General features: G+C 43.5%; 1 protein-coding gene across 4 annotated transcripts; it reads right to left on the bottom strand.

Moving 5' to 3' along the window:
• Positions 1-1,699: 1,699 nt before the first annotated feature.
• LOC122046744 (auxin efflux carrier component 3a-like) lies at positions 1,700-4,755 on the bottom strand. 4 transcript variants are annotated; one of them, XR_006130373.1, is made up of 6 exons: positions 3,355-4,755; positions 2,935-3,285; positions 2,702-2,859; positions 2,527-2,603; positions 2,333-2,452; positions 1,700-2,239 (listed from the first exon to the last, which is right to left on the bottom strand). XR_006130373.1 is itself a non-coding variant. In XM_042607594.1 (5 exons), the coding sequence occupies exons 1-5, from the start codon at positions 4,508-4,510 to the stop codon at positions 2,386-2,388; spliced, it is 1,794 nt and encodes a 597-aa protein (XP_042463528.1). In that variant the 5' UTR covers positions 4,511-4,755; the 3' UTR covers positions 1,700-2,385. The 4 variants fall into 4 exon arrangements, 2 of the variants coding, with proteins under 2 accessions (XP_042463528.1, XP_042463527.1); XR_006130374.1 differs by having other exon boundaries at positions 1,700-2,245; XM_042607594.1 differs by having other exon boundaries at positions 1,700-2,452; positions 2,935-3,270.
• Between the last annotated feature and the right edge of the window lie 15,309 nt (positions 4,756-20,064).

Raw genomic sequence — 20,064 nt, forward strand, 5'->3', positions numbered from 1 at the left:
CGAAGGTAAAGATGCGGCGGTGGAAGGCGGCGAAAGCCTTATAAGGGTGGACTCGATCCGCCCAATCCGTCGGATGCAGGTCACATAACCCGAGGCCCGCATCCAATCGTCCATTTCAAACCGACGGATGTCGCATCGGGCGTAAGGCGGCGACCGTACGATGACGTCGACAGTGCCACGTGGAACTCGGTCACAGGAAGGCATTTAATGAGACCATCATGAGGCAGAACCCGCGTGCTCAACCATAATGGCGGAGATTTACACGCATTCCGAGAAGATCCCGAGGACATCATCACATGCCAGTGGGGAAGCCCTCGGCAATTAGCCGACCGGCTCTATTCGACCCCATAGGGGTCGAGCGGAGGTACACTTTCGGGAGTGGCGGGTCGGCTGTCGCTTGGCCAAACTCATAGTCCAGTCAGTCGGACTTAGCGCCTCCTTCGACTAGACTTGAGGGGGAGGCATGTGATCCGGTGGTAAGGACGGGGGATCACTCGTTGGCGGGAGGTCAACGACACGTGGAGGTCAATGGTCAAGAGGGTCAATCCCAAGGTCGTGCTGAGCGGAGTGGAGGGCCGACCGAGCATCCGGCCGACCGAACATCTGGCCAAGGGTCTCCCGGACCGGACGAAAGACAGCCCGACCAGGGGTCGGGTTTCTGATGCTTAAGGTAAAAGGGTCTATGCGCCGGGCGGACAGGCCGCTCGGCCGAGCCGCAGGATAATAAGCCGCGATTCCATCCGAGCACATGAGTAGGGCTTCTCGGAAGCCATGAGCGCCGAGCGGTTGGTTTGCTCGGCCCGGGAACAGGTAATAGCACTAGGAAACAAAAAGGACAACTGATAACTTTGTCTTCGAGACACCTGCCGCCGACAAACAGCATGGTCGGCAGCCGGAGCGGACAGAGTATCGTACGGTGGAAGCTTCCACCGTCACATCCGGGATATTCTCGGACGATTGCGGAATGACGTCAGACATGCTTTTCTGACACAACCTACTAAGGTATGTTTGGGGAAGCGTGCACGCATCAAGAAGCGTGCCCGCACCTCCCCGGGGTCCTATATAAGGACCCCCAAACTTCGACGGAGGTATGCAATTCTGATCACTGTAGCCACAGTAACGTTGCCTTGTTCTTCTTCTTCGCTGCTTGACTTGAGCGTCGGAGGGTCGTTGCCGGGAAACCCCTCCCGGCTCGGTTTCTTTGCAGGTCCGCCGGAGGTCCACATCACCAGTCGAAGACAACGGAGAGCACCACGTCCCCAGCGTCCATCGACTCAGCGCTCGAACAAGATCAATTCGATTTTCATTAATAATTGGATTGGTAGATGTTACTTTAAATTGTTTTTTTTATCGATATTTTAAAAAATAAAATCCAATTAAATTATAAAAAATATTATTAAAAAAATTGACTAAAAAATCAATTCAAGCACAAAGTGGCTATTGATAGCTTGCTTCAACTGCGGCTTTTCCTCGAAGTTAATGACAGGTATGATGCTCTCCATGCTTCTTTTGTGGACATTCGTTTTTAGTTCAATCTCCTCATTTATGCCTTTGAAGGTTAAGATGTTCAACACTACTCTAGTTGTCTATGTTGAACTCACTTTCTGGGAAGTGTTTAACTGCATTGTTTGATCACATGCCTTCACTACTGTTGTTTTCATTTGGATTTTCACTTGGTGACTAGGTCATTTCTCACATAGAAGCCGAGGAAAATAGGTTTGCTGCTTTTATTTGCAATTGCAATGGGACTTTACCAAGATGAGTACAACTGTAAGATTGCCAACCTTGGCACTAGCTCTCATGACTATATTTCATTTGTTCAGGAAGTATTCAAAGCAGCATGCGATTTTGAAGATGATTATGGACTTGTACATCGATGAACAAAAAGATAATACACTTGCATGCCGACTTGTGTCTAGCCTGCCGCGACTATCCGCATGCCCCGCTCGAGGGCGAGCCTGAGCCGGACCAGCACGAGACATGAGCCACAGGATTCCCGCTTCAGCGGACCACCACCCATCAATGTGACCCCTCCATGTGCTGACTGCCCGCCGCCCATAATTGGGACACACTTGATCGACCACACCGCCATCCAGCCAATGGCTCTATCGCTTCGGTCCCGCAGGCCATGCCGAACCAAGAAGCTAACTTTAAGCACGGATGCCCACCGGAAATCGGAAACGGGGTATATATTCCAGGTAAAAGGATGGATGCTTTGGCAGAACAAGCATCGTCTCCTCTTTTTCTCAGAAGAAAACAAAACAAAAAAAAGGACAAGATTTAACATGGAAATCAAAAAGATCCGATGCCAAAACAACAGTTTCTCTCTCACGAGAGTCGCGGCGTGATTTCTTCTTGAGCAGAGGAAACTGTCGTCAGCGAGCTTCACAAGCCGAGGAGGATGTAGTAGACCAGCGTGATGGGAAGGGCAATTAGCATCCCAAATATTACTCTGCACATTGAATAATGAATGAAGGAACGAAAGGTAATTGATACGATGAATGAATGAATGATGGGGTTGCTTACGCTGTGCTTAAGATGGCAGGGTGGACGTTGTACTCCTTGGCGAAGACGAAGGGCACGATGCCCTGCGGAAGAGACGCCTGACAGAACAAAGAAACAAAGAAACAAACAAAAACATGGCATGTGAGCAGGAGCCTCTCGGGTCGACATCGCGCAACCACGCACCAGTGCAATGTACCTGGACGATCGCCACGTGGAGGAGGGTCCCGCGCAGGCCGACGGCGATCGAGGCGGCGGCCATCACCGCCGGTCCGGCCAGGAACCGGACCGCCATCGCGAACGAGGCCGCCGTGTTGCCGCACGCTATGATCCTCGGCTGCAGCGCCATGAACAGCCCTGCACGCGTGCGTTTCGTGCCCCGGATTAGTTTCGGAGCGTTAATGGGGTGGGGGGAGATCGAGTCGGACTTGCCTAGGCTGAACATGGCCATCCCCAGGCCGGCGTCCGAGAGGATGGAGATGGAGTTCTCCACTATCTTCGGCATCGCCACGTGCCACCGGAAGGCGACGAGGGACCAGATGAGGCCGATGAGGCTGGAGTAGGTGTTAGGGTTGCGGATCAGCTTGCGCCAGACCATGATGAGGATCAGACGGGTCATAACGCTCGCGGGGGGCATCGGACGGTTAGGTCTTGTCCCATCAGCCGGCCCTCGCGCACCGCCCCCTTCCCCGCCGCTTACCTCCGCTGCGCCCTTTCCCCCGCCGCCGCAGCCGAAGTTCAACTCCTCCGCCCGGTATTCCTCGGCCTCTAATAAACCCCACGCTTATTTAAATAAGCAAGAGGGTTAAGTTAATTGATTAGTTATTAAGGGAATTAATTATTATAATTAACCTTTGGCGGTGGTGCGGAGCTCCGTTGGGACGAGCATCCGGATCTCCTTCGCGCCGTGGTCGAGGTCGGGATCGTGCCCGGCGAAGGAGGGGAGGGCGGCCACCTCCGACACCGGCGACGCGCTCGAGCTCCACACGAACATGTGAAGCTCTTTGGCGTCCGCCGCCCCCGCTCGGTTAGGATGCGGGTGCGGTTTCTTCGCCGCGCTGACGACGGAGATTTCCGGCTGCAGGTGGTGGTGTTGATGGTCGTCGAAGTTGGAGGGGCGCGGAGTGGGGCCGCGGGATGATTGGAGGGAGTGGAAGTCGGCGGCGCCGAAGCTCGAGGGACGGAACGAGGGGGCCGCCGCTCCGCCGGCGCCGGCGCTGACCATGGCGAAGAAATCGGCGTGGTTGAAGCTGGATCCTCTCGGAGTAGGGTTCCGGGAGGAGCTGAGGGAGTAGATCTCGGCGCCGGTGAGGTTGGATGGGCGGGGTGTCATCATCGCCGCCGATCGCCTCGAGGAGGTCGACTTGCGGACGGTGACGTGAATCTTGCCGTCGCCGCCGACTTCCGAGACGGCCTCGGTGGCGCCGGCGTCGAGCGAGACGACGTCGGGGTCGATCCGGAAGGAGACGATGGAGGCGGCGGTATCGGGGAACTGATCCGCGATGAGGAGTCGGGCGGCGCGGAACTCGAAGAGGAACAGCATTAGCGTGTACCAAATGATGCACTGCAGAACGACGATCTGGACCATGAGCGAACCAGAGTAAGGCCCGTACATAGCGATGAGGAGGGGGATGCCCATCACCAGAGTATTAGGAAGCGTGGAGAGGGAGAAAATAGTGATGGACCAGTCCAGCGGCGCGGCGCCGCCGGGGAGCGGGCGGCGGCGGCGGAGAAAATTGGACCAGGCGGCCAGGGCCGCCAGGACCAGCAGCTTCTGCAGGGTGTCGGCGGCGATGAACCGGAGGTTCATCGCATAAGGGTTGTTGGTGGAGATGAAGTGGAACGAGAGGAGAGGCACGGCGAAGATGGCGACGAAGCGGTTGATCCCGGAGCACTGGTCCGGAGAGAAGATGCCCCACCATCGCACCGACCCGTAGGCCAGTATCATCGCCACGTACAGTGGCACCACCGCCGCCAGCACCGTATACAGGTCATGCCAAGATATCATCTTTACTGCCGCCGGCGATCAATCATCAACCTCCGAAGCTAAATTCGACTGATTTAGGAAAGATCAGTGACTCTCCGAAGATAAAGGAAGCGCGATGGAGGAGCATGAAGCGTGCTGTGTGACCATTTATAGTGCATGATCGGGAATGAAGGCAGGAAGCAGACGACAAGCTCTGTGATTGGCTTAAGCTTTGCTGAGTTGAAGAAACGGGCAGGAAGGAAGTCTTCAACGTGGAAGCGGCTGAATGTTCAAGCAAGCAACTGCTGGATTTTTGTGGGCAGAGTAAGTAGCAGCAGCATGAAGCCACCTAGTTTTACTCCTTTTTTTTTTAAAAAAAAAATTAACTTCCTTGTTTCCTGGATAAACTCACAGGTGGATCATCAATCGAGCCGCACTGTTTCATTAAATCCAGGGACTGAATCCACGATACCTTCAATTTCCTATCCTCAAATTATTATAAAAAAACTGTGCAGATAGCGAAACCTTGCATGTGAGCTGCTTCCAGTTATGCGTGCTTTCCCAGCAGCCACCGACGCCGAATCAGATACAAATCATCAGATACAAAACTTTGTCAGCGTTGGTAAATTTTCTGGAACCATTTAAGCTTCGGCATTTTGCTGAATGAGTTTCTAGGATTTCTTATTTCACGTACCTAATTTTCGTAACACGTAAATCACGTAACATAGTTTCTAAATGTTCCTCCTGTTTCTTAAAATCTTTCAATCAGTTTTCATAATCCATGCACACAGATTTGAATTTGGTAGCGTACATTAATAACAGTAAATTTTTAAACTTGTAAAATTTCAAGAAAATTTATCACAAATTCATTATAACATTTATGACACTCAAACATTTATGACAATGAGTGTTTACGATTCGCTTGATTCAATAGATATTAGATTTTTAAATTTTTAAATGATATAGGTGCATCATGATTTAGAGAACTCTTAATTATTTTAAATCAAAATTAATATTCTTTTAAAATATTCTGATTCTGTTTGAAAGTGTGAAATTGGAAAGTCGGAGATATGACGGCTCTACTGGATGAAGATCTCGCTCCTCTCTGCAAAATAAACTAAATCAAGGAAGAAGTCTCTGATGTTTGTCCTCCGATACTCAAGTTAGAAATAATAGTAGGAAGAGAAATTGAAAGTAAAAGAGAGAGATGAATCTTACCTTTCTTCATATCTAGCATATTTTTTTATACCTTTTTTAGTGACCTTCCATCTGTAGGTACAACGGAGGCCCGTAAGAGGGGGGTGAATTGCTGAAAACAAAAATAAACTATACCCTCCTCGTGCTTTCAACTCAATTAGTGCAAGAGTAAATAAAGCAGTAAAGTAGTAAAACAGTAAACAGAAAAGAAACAAGAATTTAACCTGGTTACAACCAAGAAGGTTGTTAATCCAGGACAATGAGAAGCGCACTAAAAAGAATCTCCTTTACTGAAGGCGGAGAAGCCTTTTACACTTTGGAAGCTTAGAACTATTGCTAGGAATGACTACACAATTGATTGCTTGAATTATCTTGAATTCCTAGCTCCATGGGCCTTTAAATAGCCTCTGGAAATATGATCTCGAGAGTCCAAGGCGCATCCAAGGGGTGAGCGGATAAAACTTTATCCACAACTCGAAACGGTCAGTTTGACCTGTTGAAGGCGCCTTCAACAAGGCTGAAGGCGCCTTTAAGTTGGAGGCGCCTCCAAGCCTGATGGAGGCGCCTCCAAGCTGGCAGCTCGAATTCCAGCTTGCTTTCTTCAGCTTCCGACGCTCCGTTCTTTTGGATGATTTCGGCCAACCGAAATAGGGCTAACTCGAACCCAATTTCCGGCCTTCTCCTCGAGCAGCCTTTCTCCCCGGCTTAACGTCCCTCGAACGCTACGCACGTTCTTCTCGCCCACCGGTGTACTCTTCCGCAGCTCTCTCGTCCTTCGGACGCACTGAGCCCGTCGGCTCCCTTCCCGTGCCGTCCTTCTCGCTAGCTGCGTCTTCCGCTCGACTTCCTGCGCTCCTAAGCTCCTGCACACTCAGACACAGGGATCAAACAAAGCAGGACCTAACCAACTTGGTTGATCACATCAAAACACCCACAGGGACCAACAATCTCGCCCTTTTTGATGTGCATCAACTCAAGTTCAAGTTAGGGAAAAAATAGACAAAAAAAAGTAATTTTAAAAGAAAAATTACTAAACTTTCATATTAAGCATTAGTTTGCAATAAATAAAATTGTAACTACAAAAAGAATATTTTTAATTTAAAAAAAAAAATTTCTCCCCCTAAATATGTACTTCTCTAAGCTTGTACCTTTCTCTCCCCCTTTGATCACAGCAAAAACGGGGTAAAATTTTTTAGCATAAAAAAAGTTCTAAGATAACTAAAAAAATATTTTAGAAAATATTTTTAACTTTAGATAAAATTTCTATTTAATAAAAATGATATCTCAGAAAATTGAATTTTTTTAAAAAAATTTTAAGTAAGAATGAGGTTTTTGAAAAAAAATTTCTAAGTCAAAAAAAAAATTTCAAGTCAAATGAATTTTTGAATTTTTCCAAAAATTTTCCAAGGAAAAATTAATTTTTAAAAATAATTCTTAGTAAAAATAACTGAGATTTAAAGAAAATTCTAAAAAAAAATCTATGACTTTTTCACAATAATTTCTAAGTCAAAATCAAATTTTTAGAATTTTTCAAAAATATTTGAAAAACTTTCAAAGCATTATTTAATTCTTGTTTAATGTTTTTTCAGAAAGTTAATTAAATATTTTCTTTCAATATTTTATCTTCCAGGTCGTGGCGAGACACTAGGCCTTCTTGGTTATTGGAGCAACAACCACTTCTTTAGACAAAGCTTCCATAAAGAATTTCAATGTTTAATTTTCTCACTGTAAGCTTTTAACTAAAAGAGAATTTTAAACTAGCAAAGATTTTGGAACCCAATAAAGGTGCCTTCCTACAGGGTTGGTCAAAATCTTAGGGGGTATATAATTTCTTGAAATTCGTCTAAGTTGTCTCTGATATTTTCTTATGTACCAGTTTAATTTTCCATAAACTTTAATTTTTGATTTTTGAAAAATATTAGATTTTAAACATGCATCAGATTTTAACTTTTCAATTTGAAGTTTTAATTTATCATTTTCAGATTTCACATTATCTAACATTTTATTTAAGTGGACAATTTCTTTTTCTGATTCAGCTAAATCTTTAGAAAGAGCTCTAATAAATTGAAACGATTGTTTAGAGTTCAGAGCACATACCTTACTTACCTTACATTGTAATGCTCCCCCTTCATCATAGCTTCCCTCTTCTGATGTTCCTCCCCCTTCATTGATGCGCATCTCGGAGCAACTTTCATCGTCGTCTTTAGGTCGGTGTTCGGCTATTAGTGCTATCTGGTGGATCTCCTTGATCTCAGATTCCTCTGGTGATGAAGCGATGTCCATGGAAGAGTCAGATTCTTCTTTTCTTGACGTTTTATGATGTTCTAAGAACTTTTCCCAAAGTTCTTTCACATATGTATAGTCACTGATCTTTTCGAGTTCCTGCACAGGTAGAACGGTAAGTAAATGAAATTCAGCCTTACCATTTGCCATGAATTCGATCCTTTGTTGTTCGTTCCATTGGTATTCCTCAAGTACTATTCGTATGTTGTTTTAGGTACTTTGAAACCCCTCTTCATACTCAACATGATGTCGAAGTCTGTCTTGAAGAAGACCTCCATTTTGCGTTTCCAGAACTCGAAGTCTCCGTCAAACTTCGGGGAATGGATGTTCGCTCCGGCCATCGTCTTGATCGTAGTGCTTCAGTTGACGGTTAGTCCTTCTGAGGCGATCTCGCTATGATACCAATTGTAGGTACAACAGAGGCCGGCAAAAGGGGGGTGAATTGCTGAAAACAAAAATAAACTATACCCTCCTCGTGCTTTCAACTCAATTAGTGCAATAGTAAATAAAACGGTAAAGTAGTAAAGTAGTAAACAGAAAAGAAACAGGAATTTAACCTGGTTACAACTAAGGAGGTTGTTAATCCAGGGCAATGAGAAGCGCACTAAAAAGAATCTCCTTTACTGAAGGCGGAGAAGCCTTTTACACTTTGGAAGCTTAGAACTATTGCTAGGAATGGCTACACAATTGATTGCTTGAGTTGTCTTGAATTCCTAGCTCCAGGGGCCTTTAAATAGCCTCTGGAAATCTGATCTCGAGGGTCCAAGGCGCCTCCAAGGGGTGAGCGGATAAAACTTTATCCGCAGCTCGAAACGGTCAGTTTGACCTGTTGAAGGCGCCTTCAACAAGGCTGAAGGCGCCTTCAAGCTGGAGGCGCCTCTAAGCCTGATGGAGGCGCCTCCAAGCTGTTGGTTGCTACTCGGAAAACCTAATGGTTCCACTGTACAAAAATTTTGTACAAAGGTCCGAACCTTTTCCTAGCTACCATGTGTTCTTTTAAATTAAACTTGGATCGCCTGCGGAACTTAACACGTTTGATCCAAAATTTAATCTATATGTTCTTTTAGGTTTTGACTTGGATCTCCTGCGGAACTTAACACGTTCGATCCAAATCACCTAAGTTATTAATTCCATTAAATATTAATTTTCATAATTGGTTCCCAGTACTGACGTGGCGAGGCACACAACCTTCTTGGATATGGGAGCAACCACCACCGACTAGACAAAACCTTTTAAGGAAAGCTAATATTTAATTTCCTAAAATAACTTTAGGTCAACCGAAAAGAAGAATCAAATCACAAGGAAAAGAACAAACAAAAGAACACTACATCGAAAGCAAATTCAAAATACTAAAATCGTATGCCTCTTGTATTTGGTATTATTTCCTAAAATAACTAGTATGATGCGGAAAGGAAAAATACTAGTCATACCTTTTAGAAAAACCTCTTGATCTTCTACCGTATTCCTCTTCTAACCTCGGACGTTGTGCGGGCAACGATCTTCCGAGATGAGATACCACCAAAGCACCTTCTTCTCCTTTCTTCAAGTTTCGGCCAAGCACAATGCTTCCAAAAGATGAAGATCTTTTTCCACCAACCAAGCTCCAAGGGATGCATGAAACAAGACTCCTTTCTCTCCTTTTCTCCAAGCTAGATCCGGCCACTTCTATGCCTCCAAGAGATGATGAAGTCTCAGCCACAAGAAGGAGAAGAGAGAAGGAGAAGGGGAACCTCTAGGGGCCGGCCACACCAAGGAAGAAAAGAGAGGAAGAAAAAGAATAGAGTCATTAGCCATAAAGCCTCCTCTACCCCCTCTTTTATAATCCTTGGTCTTGGCAAATAAGGAAATTTAAATAAAAACTTCCTTAATTCTTTTGCCATGAAAAGGAAAATTTATTCAATTAAAAATAATTTTCTCTTCTCCAATTTATTTGTCCGGCCACCTCTTTCCCCAAAATAAGGAGAGTTTTAATTAAAACAAAAATTAAAACTTCCTAATTTGTTTCTAGAAATTTATAAAAATTTCTCCAATAATTTTTCCCTTCATGATTGGTTAATAAAAAGGAAATTTTATAAATTAAAATCTTTCTTTTAACATGTGGATAAAAAGAAAGTTATCTCTAAAAATTAAAATCTCTTTTAATCTACAAATAAGGAAAGATATTAAATCTTTTCTTAATCTTTTGTAGAAACTAATAAAAGAGAATTTTTTAATTTTTAAACTTTCTTTTAAATAATAAACATGATTAATAGGAAAGTTTTTACCAAAATTAAAATCAATCTTTTAATCTACAAATAAGGAAAGAGATTTAGCTCTTCTCTTAATCTTTTGTAGAATCTTATAAAAGGAAAGATTTAAATTTTTAAACTCTCTTTTAAATCATGTTATCCACATAAGAAAATTTTTAAAAATAAAAATCCTTTTATTTAAGTTTGGCCGGCCACACCAAGCTTGAACCCAAGCTAGGGTCGGCCACCTTGAAGCACCCATGAACCAAACTTTGGCCGACCCTAGCTTGGTCTCCAAGCTAGCTTAGCCGGCCCCTATGGGATGGGTAAGAAGGTGGGTATGGGTGGATATAGTACTCTATAATTAAGAGGCTACGATAGGGACCGAGAGGAGGAATTGGTTTTGATCTCCCGATAAAATTAAGCATCCCGTGTTCGTCCCGAACACACAACTTAATTTTATCAATAATAATTCATTCCACTAGAAAACTATTATTGAACTACCGCACCAATCCCAAATTACATTTTGGGCTCCTTCTTATTATGAGTGTGTTAGTCTCCCTGTGTTTAAGATAACAAATGTCCACTAATTAAGTAAGTTACTGACAACTCACTTAATTAATATCTAGCTCCAAGAGTAGTACCACTCAACTTCATCGTCATGTCAGACTAAGTCCACCTGCAGGGTTTAACATGACAATCCTTATGAGCTCCTCTTGGGGACATTCTCAACCTAGATCACTATGACACAGTTTCCTTCTATAATCAACAACACACACTATAAGTGATATCATTTTCCAACTTATCGGGCTTATTGATTTATCGAACTAAATCTCACCCATTGATAAATTAAAGAAATAAATATCAAATATATGTGCTTGTTATTATATTAGGATTAAGAGCACACACTTTCATAATAACTGAGGTCTTTGTTCCTTTATAAAGTCAGTATAAAAGAAACGACCTCAAATGGTCCTACTCAATACACTCTAAGTGTACTAGTGTAATTATATAGTTAAGATAAACTAATACCTAATTACACTACGACCTTCCAATGGTTTGTTCCTTTCCATCTTGGTCGTGAGCTACTGTTTATAATTTATAAGGAACCGATAACATGATCTTCTGTGTGTGACACCACACATCATGTTATCTACAATATATATTAATTGAACAATTACATTTATCATAAATGTAGACATTTGACCAATGTGATTCTTATTTCTAGATAAATGTTTTTACCAAAAGCTAGGCTTTTAGTATACATCCTAACACAAGCTAGCAACTTGAATTCCATCTTGCTTTCTTCAGCTTTCGACGCTTCGTTCTTTTGGGTGATTTCGACCAACCGAAATAGGGTTCACCCGAACCCAATTTCCGGCCTTCTCCTCGAGTAGCCTTCCTCCCCGACTTAATGTCCCTCGAACGCCGCACACGTTCTTCTCGTCCACCGGTGTACTCTTTCGCAGCTCTCTCGTCCTTCGGACGCACCAAGCCCGTCGGCTCCCTTCCCGTGTCATCCTTCTCGCTAGCTGCGTCTTCCGCTCGACTTCCTGCGCTCCTAAGCTCCTGCACACTCAGACACAGAGATCAAACAAAGCAGGACCTAACCAACTTGGTTGATCACATTAAAACACCCACGGGGACCAACACCATCTTCTCCTGTTTACTGATATTAATTATCGACAGAAGGTATTTTTGTCTTGGCTTCTTCACATTCAATGATAGATGGAGTGTTCTCTTTTATTTTCCCTTCCCCTTATAAAGTATTTGTCTTTTTTTCTTTTATTATTTTATCGATTCATTATTAATATGTACAATGCCAATGTTATACCCCGAGCCGGACGGGTGGCCCGCTCGGCCCACTCTCCTATCGATAGGGCTGACCGGACATTGGTTCATCCAGACGGCCAACTGGACAGTAGTTACTCTGATCGGATGCTGTAGCCACTTCCCACTCGGGTCAGCCTAGCTTACGCCATGGTGTTGACCACCTTGGCTTTGACATACACTGTGACAATTGACTCGTGCCAGGGAGGCTCCTCCTTATATCAGTATCACAAGTCTCCCTCTCAAGTCTAGTCGAAGGAAGTTGCAAGTCCGACTGACTGGATAGGTGGTGCCTTAGGTGATTTCCACATCCGATTGGATTGTGCTTGGTCCTTTATTGTCGATCGACCCATAAGCCAACGCCGCTCGACTTCATTTTGTCGTTGCCAGGTTCAACCCCGTGACCCATTCTTCGTGCCGATCAGGGCGATGAGCAGCAACACTTGGCAAATTTTTGTCTTTTCCTTACACTTCCTTGGGCTAGCGCGGTCTCAGCTGACGTCATCTATCTTTCTTGAAAATTGTGCAAATCCCCGATAATTATGGCCAAGTACACGACCATACCTTTTAATTAAGTGTCTTAAATGTTGCCCGATGACCAATGATCGAAGGACGCATGTCCCATACTGTCGTTACACGCTCGATGCGACAGGCGAATATTCGCTTGCGATGCGACATGCGCTTTTTCAAATTCAACGATTGGATCTGCTGTTAGGTTTTCGTAATTCTAGATCGGACGGCTGAGGTCGATCGACCGCGAGGTTTATAAGCCTTGCGTGTGTCGCCATCGTGTTCATTTCGTGTGCCTTTGTCTTCGAGCTTCCCCTCGATGCCTTGCTTCCTCTTCCTCTCCGACGACCTTTTTTGTAAGCTTCTGTTTCCCTACTCAAATTTTTTTCGTTGTTCTTAGCGTCCTCTCTTTCAATCGAACGTTCTCATTGTTTCCCGTCGACATTTGTTTCCTATGGCAAGCTCCTCGCAACCTCCCGTCTCCATCCCTGGGCTCTGGTACACGTCCATCGAGTCTAGATTTGATGGAGACGACGCTGAGAGTTTGAGAGCCGCCTTTGAAATTCCACTTGATTATCAAATCGACCTTCCTTCGATTTTCGACCGCCAGAACGAGCCATCTCTAGGTTTTGTATGTTTCTTTAGGGACCAATTCACCACTAGTTTGCGGTCTCCTGTCCACCCTTTCTTCTCCGCAGTCTGTAAATATTTTCATATTTCTCTCCACCAATTAGTCCCGAACTCCTTTAGACTGTTGTGCGGGGTCATCATCCTTTTCCGCCTGCACAACATTCCTTTGACCCCTCGGCTCTTCCACTACTTCTACTATCCTAAATTGTTTGAGACGAGAATCTTCTTATTCCAATCCTGAGTGAGCTTGGTTTTCTTCGATAAGATGTCGTTCTCCAATAAGCATTGGAAGGAGTACCATTTTTTTGTTAAATTCCCTGAGCAACCCGATTTGCTAACCGACTGGCAGCTTGAAGTGGCGAACCCACCGGAACTCAAGAAGTATAAGAGCCGATAGGACTTTATGCGGCTTCACACTTGGCCGGTCAGAAGTATCACATCCACAAGTTGCTACATGAGGGAGTCCTCTACGTGTTTGGCTTGAGCCTGATCCGCACGAAGCTCCCGTCCAACCTAGGTATGCTCTCCTTCTTCTCCTTCATTGGATCTAACTGATTTTTTCTCATTTTTTGTAACTCACATCCTGCTAAGGGCGCGTCTGGCTGGCAAGAGCAAAATTATGGACGCAAAGATCAACGTTGCGGCAATAGCCGAGTTGGAGAGCCGTGTCTTGTAGCCGGTCGGCTCGCAAGAAGATCCGCTTGGAGAGAGTGCGGGAGTACCAGCCCAAGGGAGTGAAGGGGTAACCAACCAGACGGCTACTGGTGAAGCGATTGGTGCAGCGACTCCTCCACTAGAATAGCTTCCGATGATTCCGATCGACGGGGCCTCGGAATCAACTTCTTCCGAGGAGCCGCTGATAAGCCGGAAGAGGTGTCGCGCGGAGGCTGCCTCCCGATCTACTACCTCCGTAATGCGGTCCCCAACCAGAACCAACCCGTGCCTTCCTTCTGAGCGAGGTGAAACCTCGACGCCTGCTAATAAAATGACGGTTGTTCCCCATACGTCCTTGTCATCTGATCAGATGCCTTCCCTGTCCGGACTGCCACAAGGAACCATCTACATGCTGTCGGTCGCTTTCATACCGCCTCTGTTAGGGTTAAATGTAGCTAGAGGGGGGGGTGAATAACTCTTCGTGATCTTGTGCTCTTCGTTGCTTTGTTTCTTCGATGATGTGCAGCGGAAAATACAAGAAACAACAACTACAATGCTAACACAAGGGATTTACTTGGTATCCACCTCAAGAAGAGGTGACTAATCCAAGGATCCACACACTCACGCACCCTCCACTATGAAATCACTCCTTTACGGTAACTACCGAAGGCGGAGAAGCCTTACAACACTCTCAATACAAGAAGAAAGCAAGGGAAGACAAATACAAGAAATATCTTACAAGATATGCAATGAAAACCCTAACCCTAGCTTTTTCTTCTTGATGTAGATCCGCCTCTTGACTTTAAAATGCCTCCAAGAACCTTCAAGATCTGGCGGTGAGAGCTCTGTGGAGAAGCTGTGGAATCGCTGTAATCGCCCGCGGAGAAGAGAGGAAGGACTCCGCAGAAAAACGCTCGCCAACGGCTTTATCCGCGCCAACAGTCGAATTCCAATCGATTGGATTGCTCTCAATCAATTGGGGAGGCTTTGGATCGATCGGTTGATCGATCCAGAGCATCTCTGTGCTCTTGAAAAACACATGAATCGATTGCCCAATCGATTCAACCTGTCTTGCGCGATTTCCAGAGCTATCGCGTGCTTTTCCAGCCTCCCAATCGATTGCCTGATCGATTGGAGGTTTCAATCGATCAACGGATCGATTCAGAAGCTTACTGTTCGCTAAAAAACTCTCTCAATCGATTGACCAATCGATTAGGGAAGTTTCAATCGATTACGCAATCGATTCAACTCATTTCTGCACAACCAATCGATTGACCAATTGATTGAATCCCCCAATTGATTGGACAGCAGAAAAATGGATAGAGCTTGAAATTAGCTTCATTTCGTATCTGAGATCACCTCATTCCGATATCTGAGTCAAAAGTTATGGCCTTGGAAAGTTTACTACGTCCGAACTTCCTAGTTCCATGTCAACTCCCTATTGGACTTACGACCGCTAAGAGTTCGGTCAACTTTTGACCCATCTAGACTTTCTCTTTGCCAAATGTCAGGTCAACCATGACCCACTTGGACTTACCGTCTTGTGTCAAGTGTCCGATCCTCCATGACCCACTTGGACTTATCGTCTTGTGCCAAGTGTCTGGTCCTTCACGACCCACTTGGACTTTCACCAAATGTCTGATCACCCTTGACCCATCTGGATTTCTACTTGCCTGGCTTCACTCACCAAAACTTTCACCTAGCTTCACTCACTAGGATTTTCATACTGCCTAGTTTCACTCACTAGGTCTTCCACATGACTTCACGCACCAAGATTTTCCCAACTGCCTGGCTTCACTCACCAGGACTTCCTTTCTGCCTAGCTTCACTCACTAGGACTTTCACCTGGCTTAACTCACCAGGACTTTCCTTCTGCCTAGCTTCACTCACTAGGACTTTCACCTGACGTCACTCACCAGGATTTTCCTTATGCCTAACCTTCCAGTTAGGACTTTCCCAGTCAAGTATCTGGTCAACCTTAACCTACTTGACTCTTCTTCACTACTGTTCAACGTTGACCAAAGGGGAATTGTACCAACAATCTCCCTAAATGAACAATTACACCTGCAATCTCCATGTACTGTCTCCATGTATTGTCAAACATCGAAACCCAAACATTAAGACTCAAGTTTGAACCAACTCAAGCTTAATCAACCAGGTCAACCTTGACCTACGAAATATTGCACCAACAATCTCCCCATTTTTGATATTTGAATGATGATTCCCTTCATTCTCCTCCTTTTCTAGAGGACAAACTCTCTCTTAGATAATGAAGACCTAACTTAAACCCTACATTCTCCCCCTATTGGCATACATCAAAAATTCTTTCCCTGAAGAGTTACCAACATTGTTCACAACTTCATATGTTGTGTACAACACTATAATGAAAGTCTCATACCTTTCATTTTCCTTAATGCTCACCCTTGAGCATTACCACTTAGTATATTCAACCACGATTCAACTGAAGGTTCCATACCCTTCATTTTCATCGAATGCTCATCCTTGAGCATATACCACCTAAACAATGAAGATATCCACTCCCCATTGTATTCAAATGTCCAACCTTGAGCATTTTCACGAAAAAAGGTTAACCACCTTCCAAGGTATATGAAAAATAGATTTTCATGTCCTTAAAGAGTAACTCCCCCTAAAGACATGCACGTAACTTCTGTCATTGCACCAACAATGACTTGGAATCCCTAAACATATAGGAAACCCAAATTTAGAAGTTTTGAGGTTCAAAAATTCAATATTGAAAGCAAACCTCAACCTAAACCTCTACTTAGTCTTCCTTAACCAATCCATCCTTATTTTCATCATGAAAACTCCCCCTAAATGTATACAAATATGTTTTGAGGGGTAAGGAGTGGTTATATAGACAAAAAAATGCTGAACTCTAGCTTACCCAGTCAAAATCAGTATTTCAATCGATTGGAGTTGTGTCCCAATCGATTGAACCCAGCTGAATCGATTCATTGATCGATTCAGACTGCGTGGATCGATCGGTGGATCGATCCAGCGAGCTTCTGCTTGAGAAAAATGCCTTCTCAATTGATCGCCCGATCAATTGAGGCACTCCAATTGATCGGGTGATCGATTGAAGCTTTGAAAATGCTGAAATTCACTTTCAGTCAATTTCAGAAACTCCCAAAAAGTTCTACAAAATTCGAAACATCATGAAAATTCATGTAGTCATTCCTTAGGGCATATACTATCAAGAAAAAATAGTTTTCTATGAAAATACTTTCTATTTTTCAAGATTGACACAAACTTGAAAACTTATAAAAACTTTAGTGTTTTCTTTTAGTTTGTGTTTAACTTTTTAATGATGATTACTATCAAAAGATAGTCTTCATCAAGGTTTTCTAAAATCATTTTAAAACCTTTTTCAAAACCAATATCCAACCATGTTATTTGGGCTCAATGCACATGACTTGTACATTAGCTTTCCCAATGATTGGAAAACACATAACTAGTGTTGTTTTGATGAACTTAAAACTCAAAAGAATGCACTTAATCAACACCTTGAGTTTTATTTATCACCCTAACATCTCACTTGTATCTAATGTGTACGAAACCATATACAAGTCCCCTTATAGTTCTTTAGTGAGATGTAAACTTTGGTTTTGCCCTAATCTAGGGATCATGCATATCTATCTAGGCATTTTGAGGTTAAGAACATCCACCAAGGATGTTACTTGTTAATGAATGTCATTTGTCCTTAGTTTGCAAGGAATTAAAATAATGCATGATGCGTTATGACATACATCAAAGATAAATAATTTTCAAAAGAAAATTTCCTATGACTACATGATGTATGTATGACATGACATGATATTTTTGTATTTTTCATAATAAGGCATGAGTGCAAGAATAAATATGATGTCATGACATATGATGGCAAACAAAGTATGACAAATTAGCATAAATAAAATACCTAGAATAACTATCTAAGTATCCTTAAACCTTAGCTAACTTAAAGTTTAAACCTAGATTGCCCAATATTTCCCAAGAAAATGCCAAAACCCAATTTTGACATTTCCTTTGCTTTTCCTATATTGTGCCAATTTAAATTAAGCATATTCCTCAAATTTTAGCACAAATTACTCTTTTAAAGAGTAACTGTTGGACCCCGTGGTAGTTTTGATGTGGTCAACCAAGTTGATTAGGTCCTGCTTTGTTTTTGATCCCTGTGTCTGAGTGTGCAGGAGTTTAGGAGGGCAGGAAGTCGAGCGGAAGATGCAGCTAGCGAGAAGGACGACACGGGAAGGGAGCCGACGGGCTCGGTGCGTCCGAAGGATGAGAGAGCCGCGGAAGAGTACACCGGTGGGCGTGAAGAACGTGTGCGGCGTTCGAGGGACGTTAAGACGGGTTAGAAGATTGCTCGAGGAGAAGGCCAGAAATTGGGTTCGGGTGAGCCCTATTTCGGTTGGCCGGGATCACCCAAAAGAACGAGACTTCGGAAGACGAAGCGAAGAAGCATTCAAGCTGGAAAAGGCTGCCAGCCATCTTAGAGGCGCCTCCAGCTTGAGGGCGCCTTCAACCCCTGTTGAAGGCGCCTCGGACCTGGCAGAAGTAAACATTGAGCTGTTTGGATAAAGTTTTATCCCCTCTCTCGTTGGAGGCGCCTTGGACCTTGTTGGAGGCGCCTTGGACCCTCGGGATAGACTTTCCAGGAGTTATATAAAGGCCCCTGGAGCTAGGAAAGAAACAACGACTGTGTATTCAACTCTGTAACAACTTCCTAGCAATAGTTTTGAGCCGTTAGTGTGTAAAAGGCTTCTCCGTCTTCAGCAAAGGAGATCTTCTACTACGCTTTTCTTACTACCCTGGATTAACAACCCTCTTGGTTGTAACCAGGTTAAATTTCTATCTTCTTGTCTCTTTACTGCTTCATTATTTTATTTACTATTGCACTATTTGAGTTGAAAGTACAAGGAGGGTATAGTTTTAATATTTCAGAAGCAATTCATCCCCTCTTGCCGGCCTCCGTTGCACCTACAGTAACAAATTAAAATAAGGCTTAGATTTGCCTTTGACTTTCCAATAAAATGTCAAAATCCCACCTTGACATTTCTTTACGATTCTCCCACTTATGCCAATTTAATTTAAAATTAATTTTATCAAATTATGGCACATTTGACTCATTTCAAGAGTAAATCATAATCCTTTTCATTTTCAAAGGTTAACAATAACCTTGAAAATGCTCTCCGAGTATCAACTTCATTAAAGTTGGGTTAACTACCCTTCTAATCGAAGTTGACACTCTCTAACCCATCTAAGGGGTAGAGAAAATGCTCCTAGGAACCCAAAACTTATTGGTGTTCCTTGGATGCTCTAGGTATTCACTAGGGATAACTTCCCTACATACCTTCCTAGTGACCTTGTTAGGCTTCTTAGAGTCCTTAGTCATCTTTTCTAGGTCAACTCTAGGGATTTCTTCCCTTGTGACATTCTTTGTGACTTTCTTAGACTTCTTAGAAGTCTTAGTCACGTTTGTTGTTGCAAAAATACTTCTAGGAATAACTTCCCTTGTATTTTTGACTTGACCACTAGGCCTAGGATTAGTTCCATAACTATATGGAACTCTATAGTAAGAAGGCACATCTTTTTTTAGTTTTAGGTTTGTATCCTAAACCTCTATGACCCTTGGATGATCCTTGTTGTCTTAAACCTAGATTTTGCTCATTTTGCCCTTTTAGGATATTTTCTATCCTTTTTAGGGTCTTTTCTAATTTATCAAGTCTTGACCTTAAGACTTGATTTTCTCTCATTAAATCCTTAGTTTTTGGATTTTCATTCAATTCTTGAGCATTTTTATTTTTAGGCTTGTAACTAAAATCCTTAGAATTCTTGCCTAAATTTTTATCTACCTTCCTAGACCTAGGTGTGGTAGTTTTAGCATGAATAGCTATATGTTTTTCCTTAATGCTATCATGCTTCCTATTTTTATGATAAATAACATTAAAATGATATAAATTAGAACTAGCATGCTTTTTACCATTATTTAAAGGGGTAGACTTAACAAATGATACCTTGCGTTTTACCTTGGAGGCTCCCCCTTGAGTTGTGCTTCCTCCTTGAGCCTTGACCACTTTCTTCCCCTTAGGACATTGACTACAATAGTGTCTCTTTTGATTGCAAGAGAAGCACACAATGTGTTCCTTGCTCTTCTTTATTCCGGGAGCGGTCTCTTTGGGCTTCTCATTGCCCTTTAGTACCACTTAGCTCTTCTTCTTGGCCAATTTAGGGCATTTGCTTTTG

This window comes from Zingiber officinale, chromosome 2B (assembly GCF_018446385.1).
Source record: "Zingiber officinale cultivar Zhangliang chromosome 2B, Zo_v1.1, whole genome shotgun sequence".
In the NCBI taxonomy this organism is placed as follows: domain Eukaryota; kingdom Viridiplantae; phylum Streptophyta; class Magnoliopsida; order Zingiberales; family Zingiberaceae; genus Zingiber; species Zingiber officinale.

Bases quoted from the DNA above. Each gene is read 5' to 3' on its own strand.
- LOC122046744 (XM_042607593.1), bottom strand. From the start codon at position 4,510: ATGATATCTTGGCATGACCTGTATACGGTGCTGGCGGCGGTGGTGCCA. The intron at 2,860-2,934 runs GCAAGTCCGACT...GCACGCGTGCAG, and splicing joins GATGGCCATGTTCAGCCTAG to GGCTGTTCATGGCGCTGCAG. The intron at 2,453-2,526 runs GTAAGCAACCCC...TTCAATGTGCAG, and splicing joins CCTGCCATCTTAAGCACAGC to AGTAATATTTGGGATGCTAA.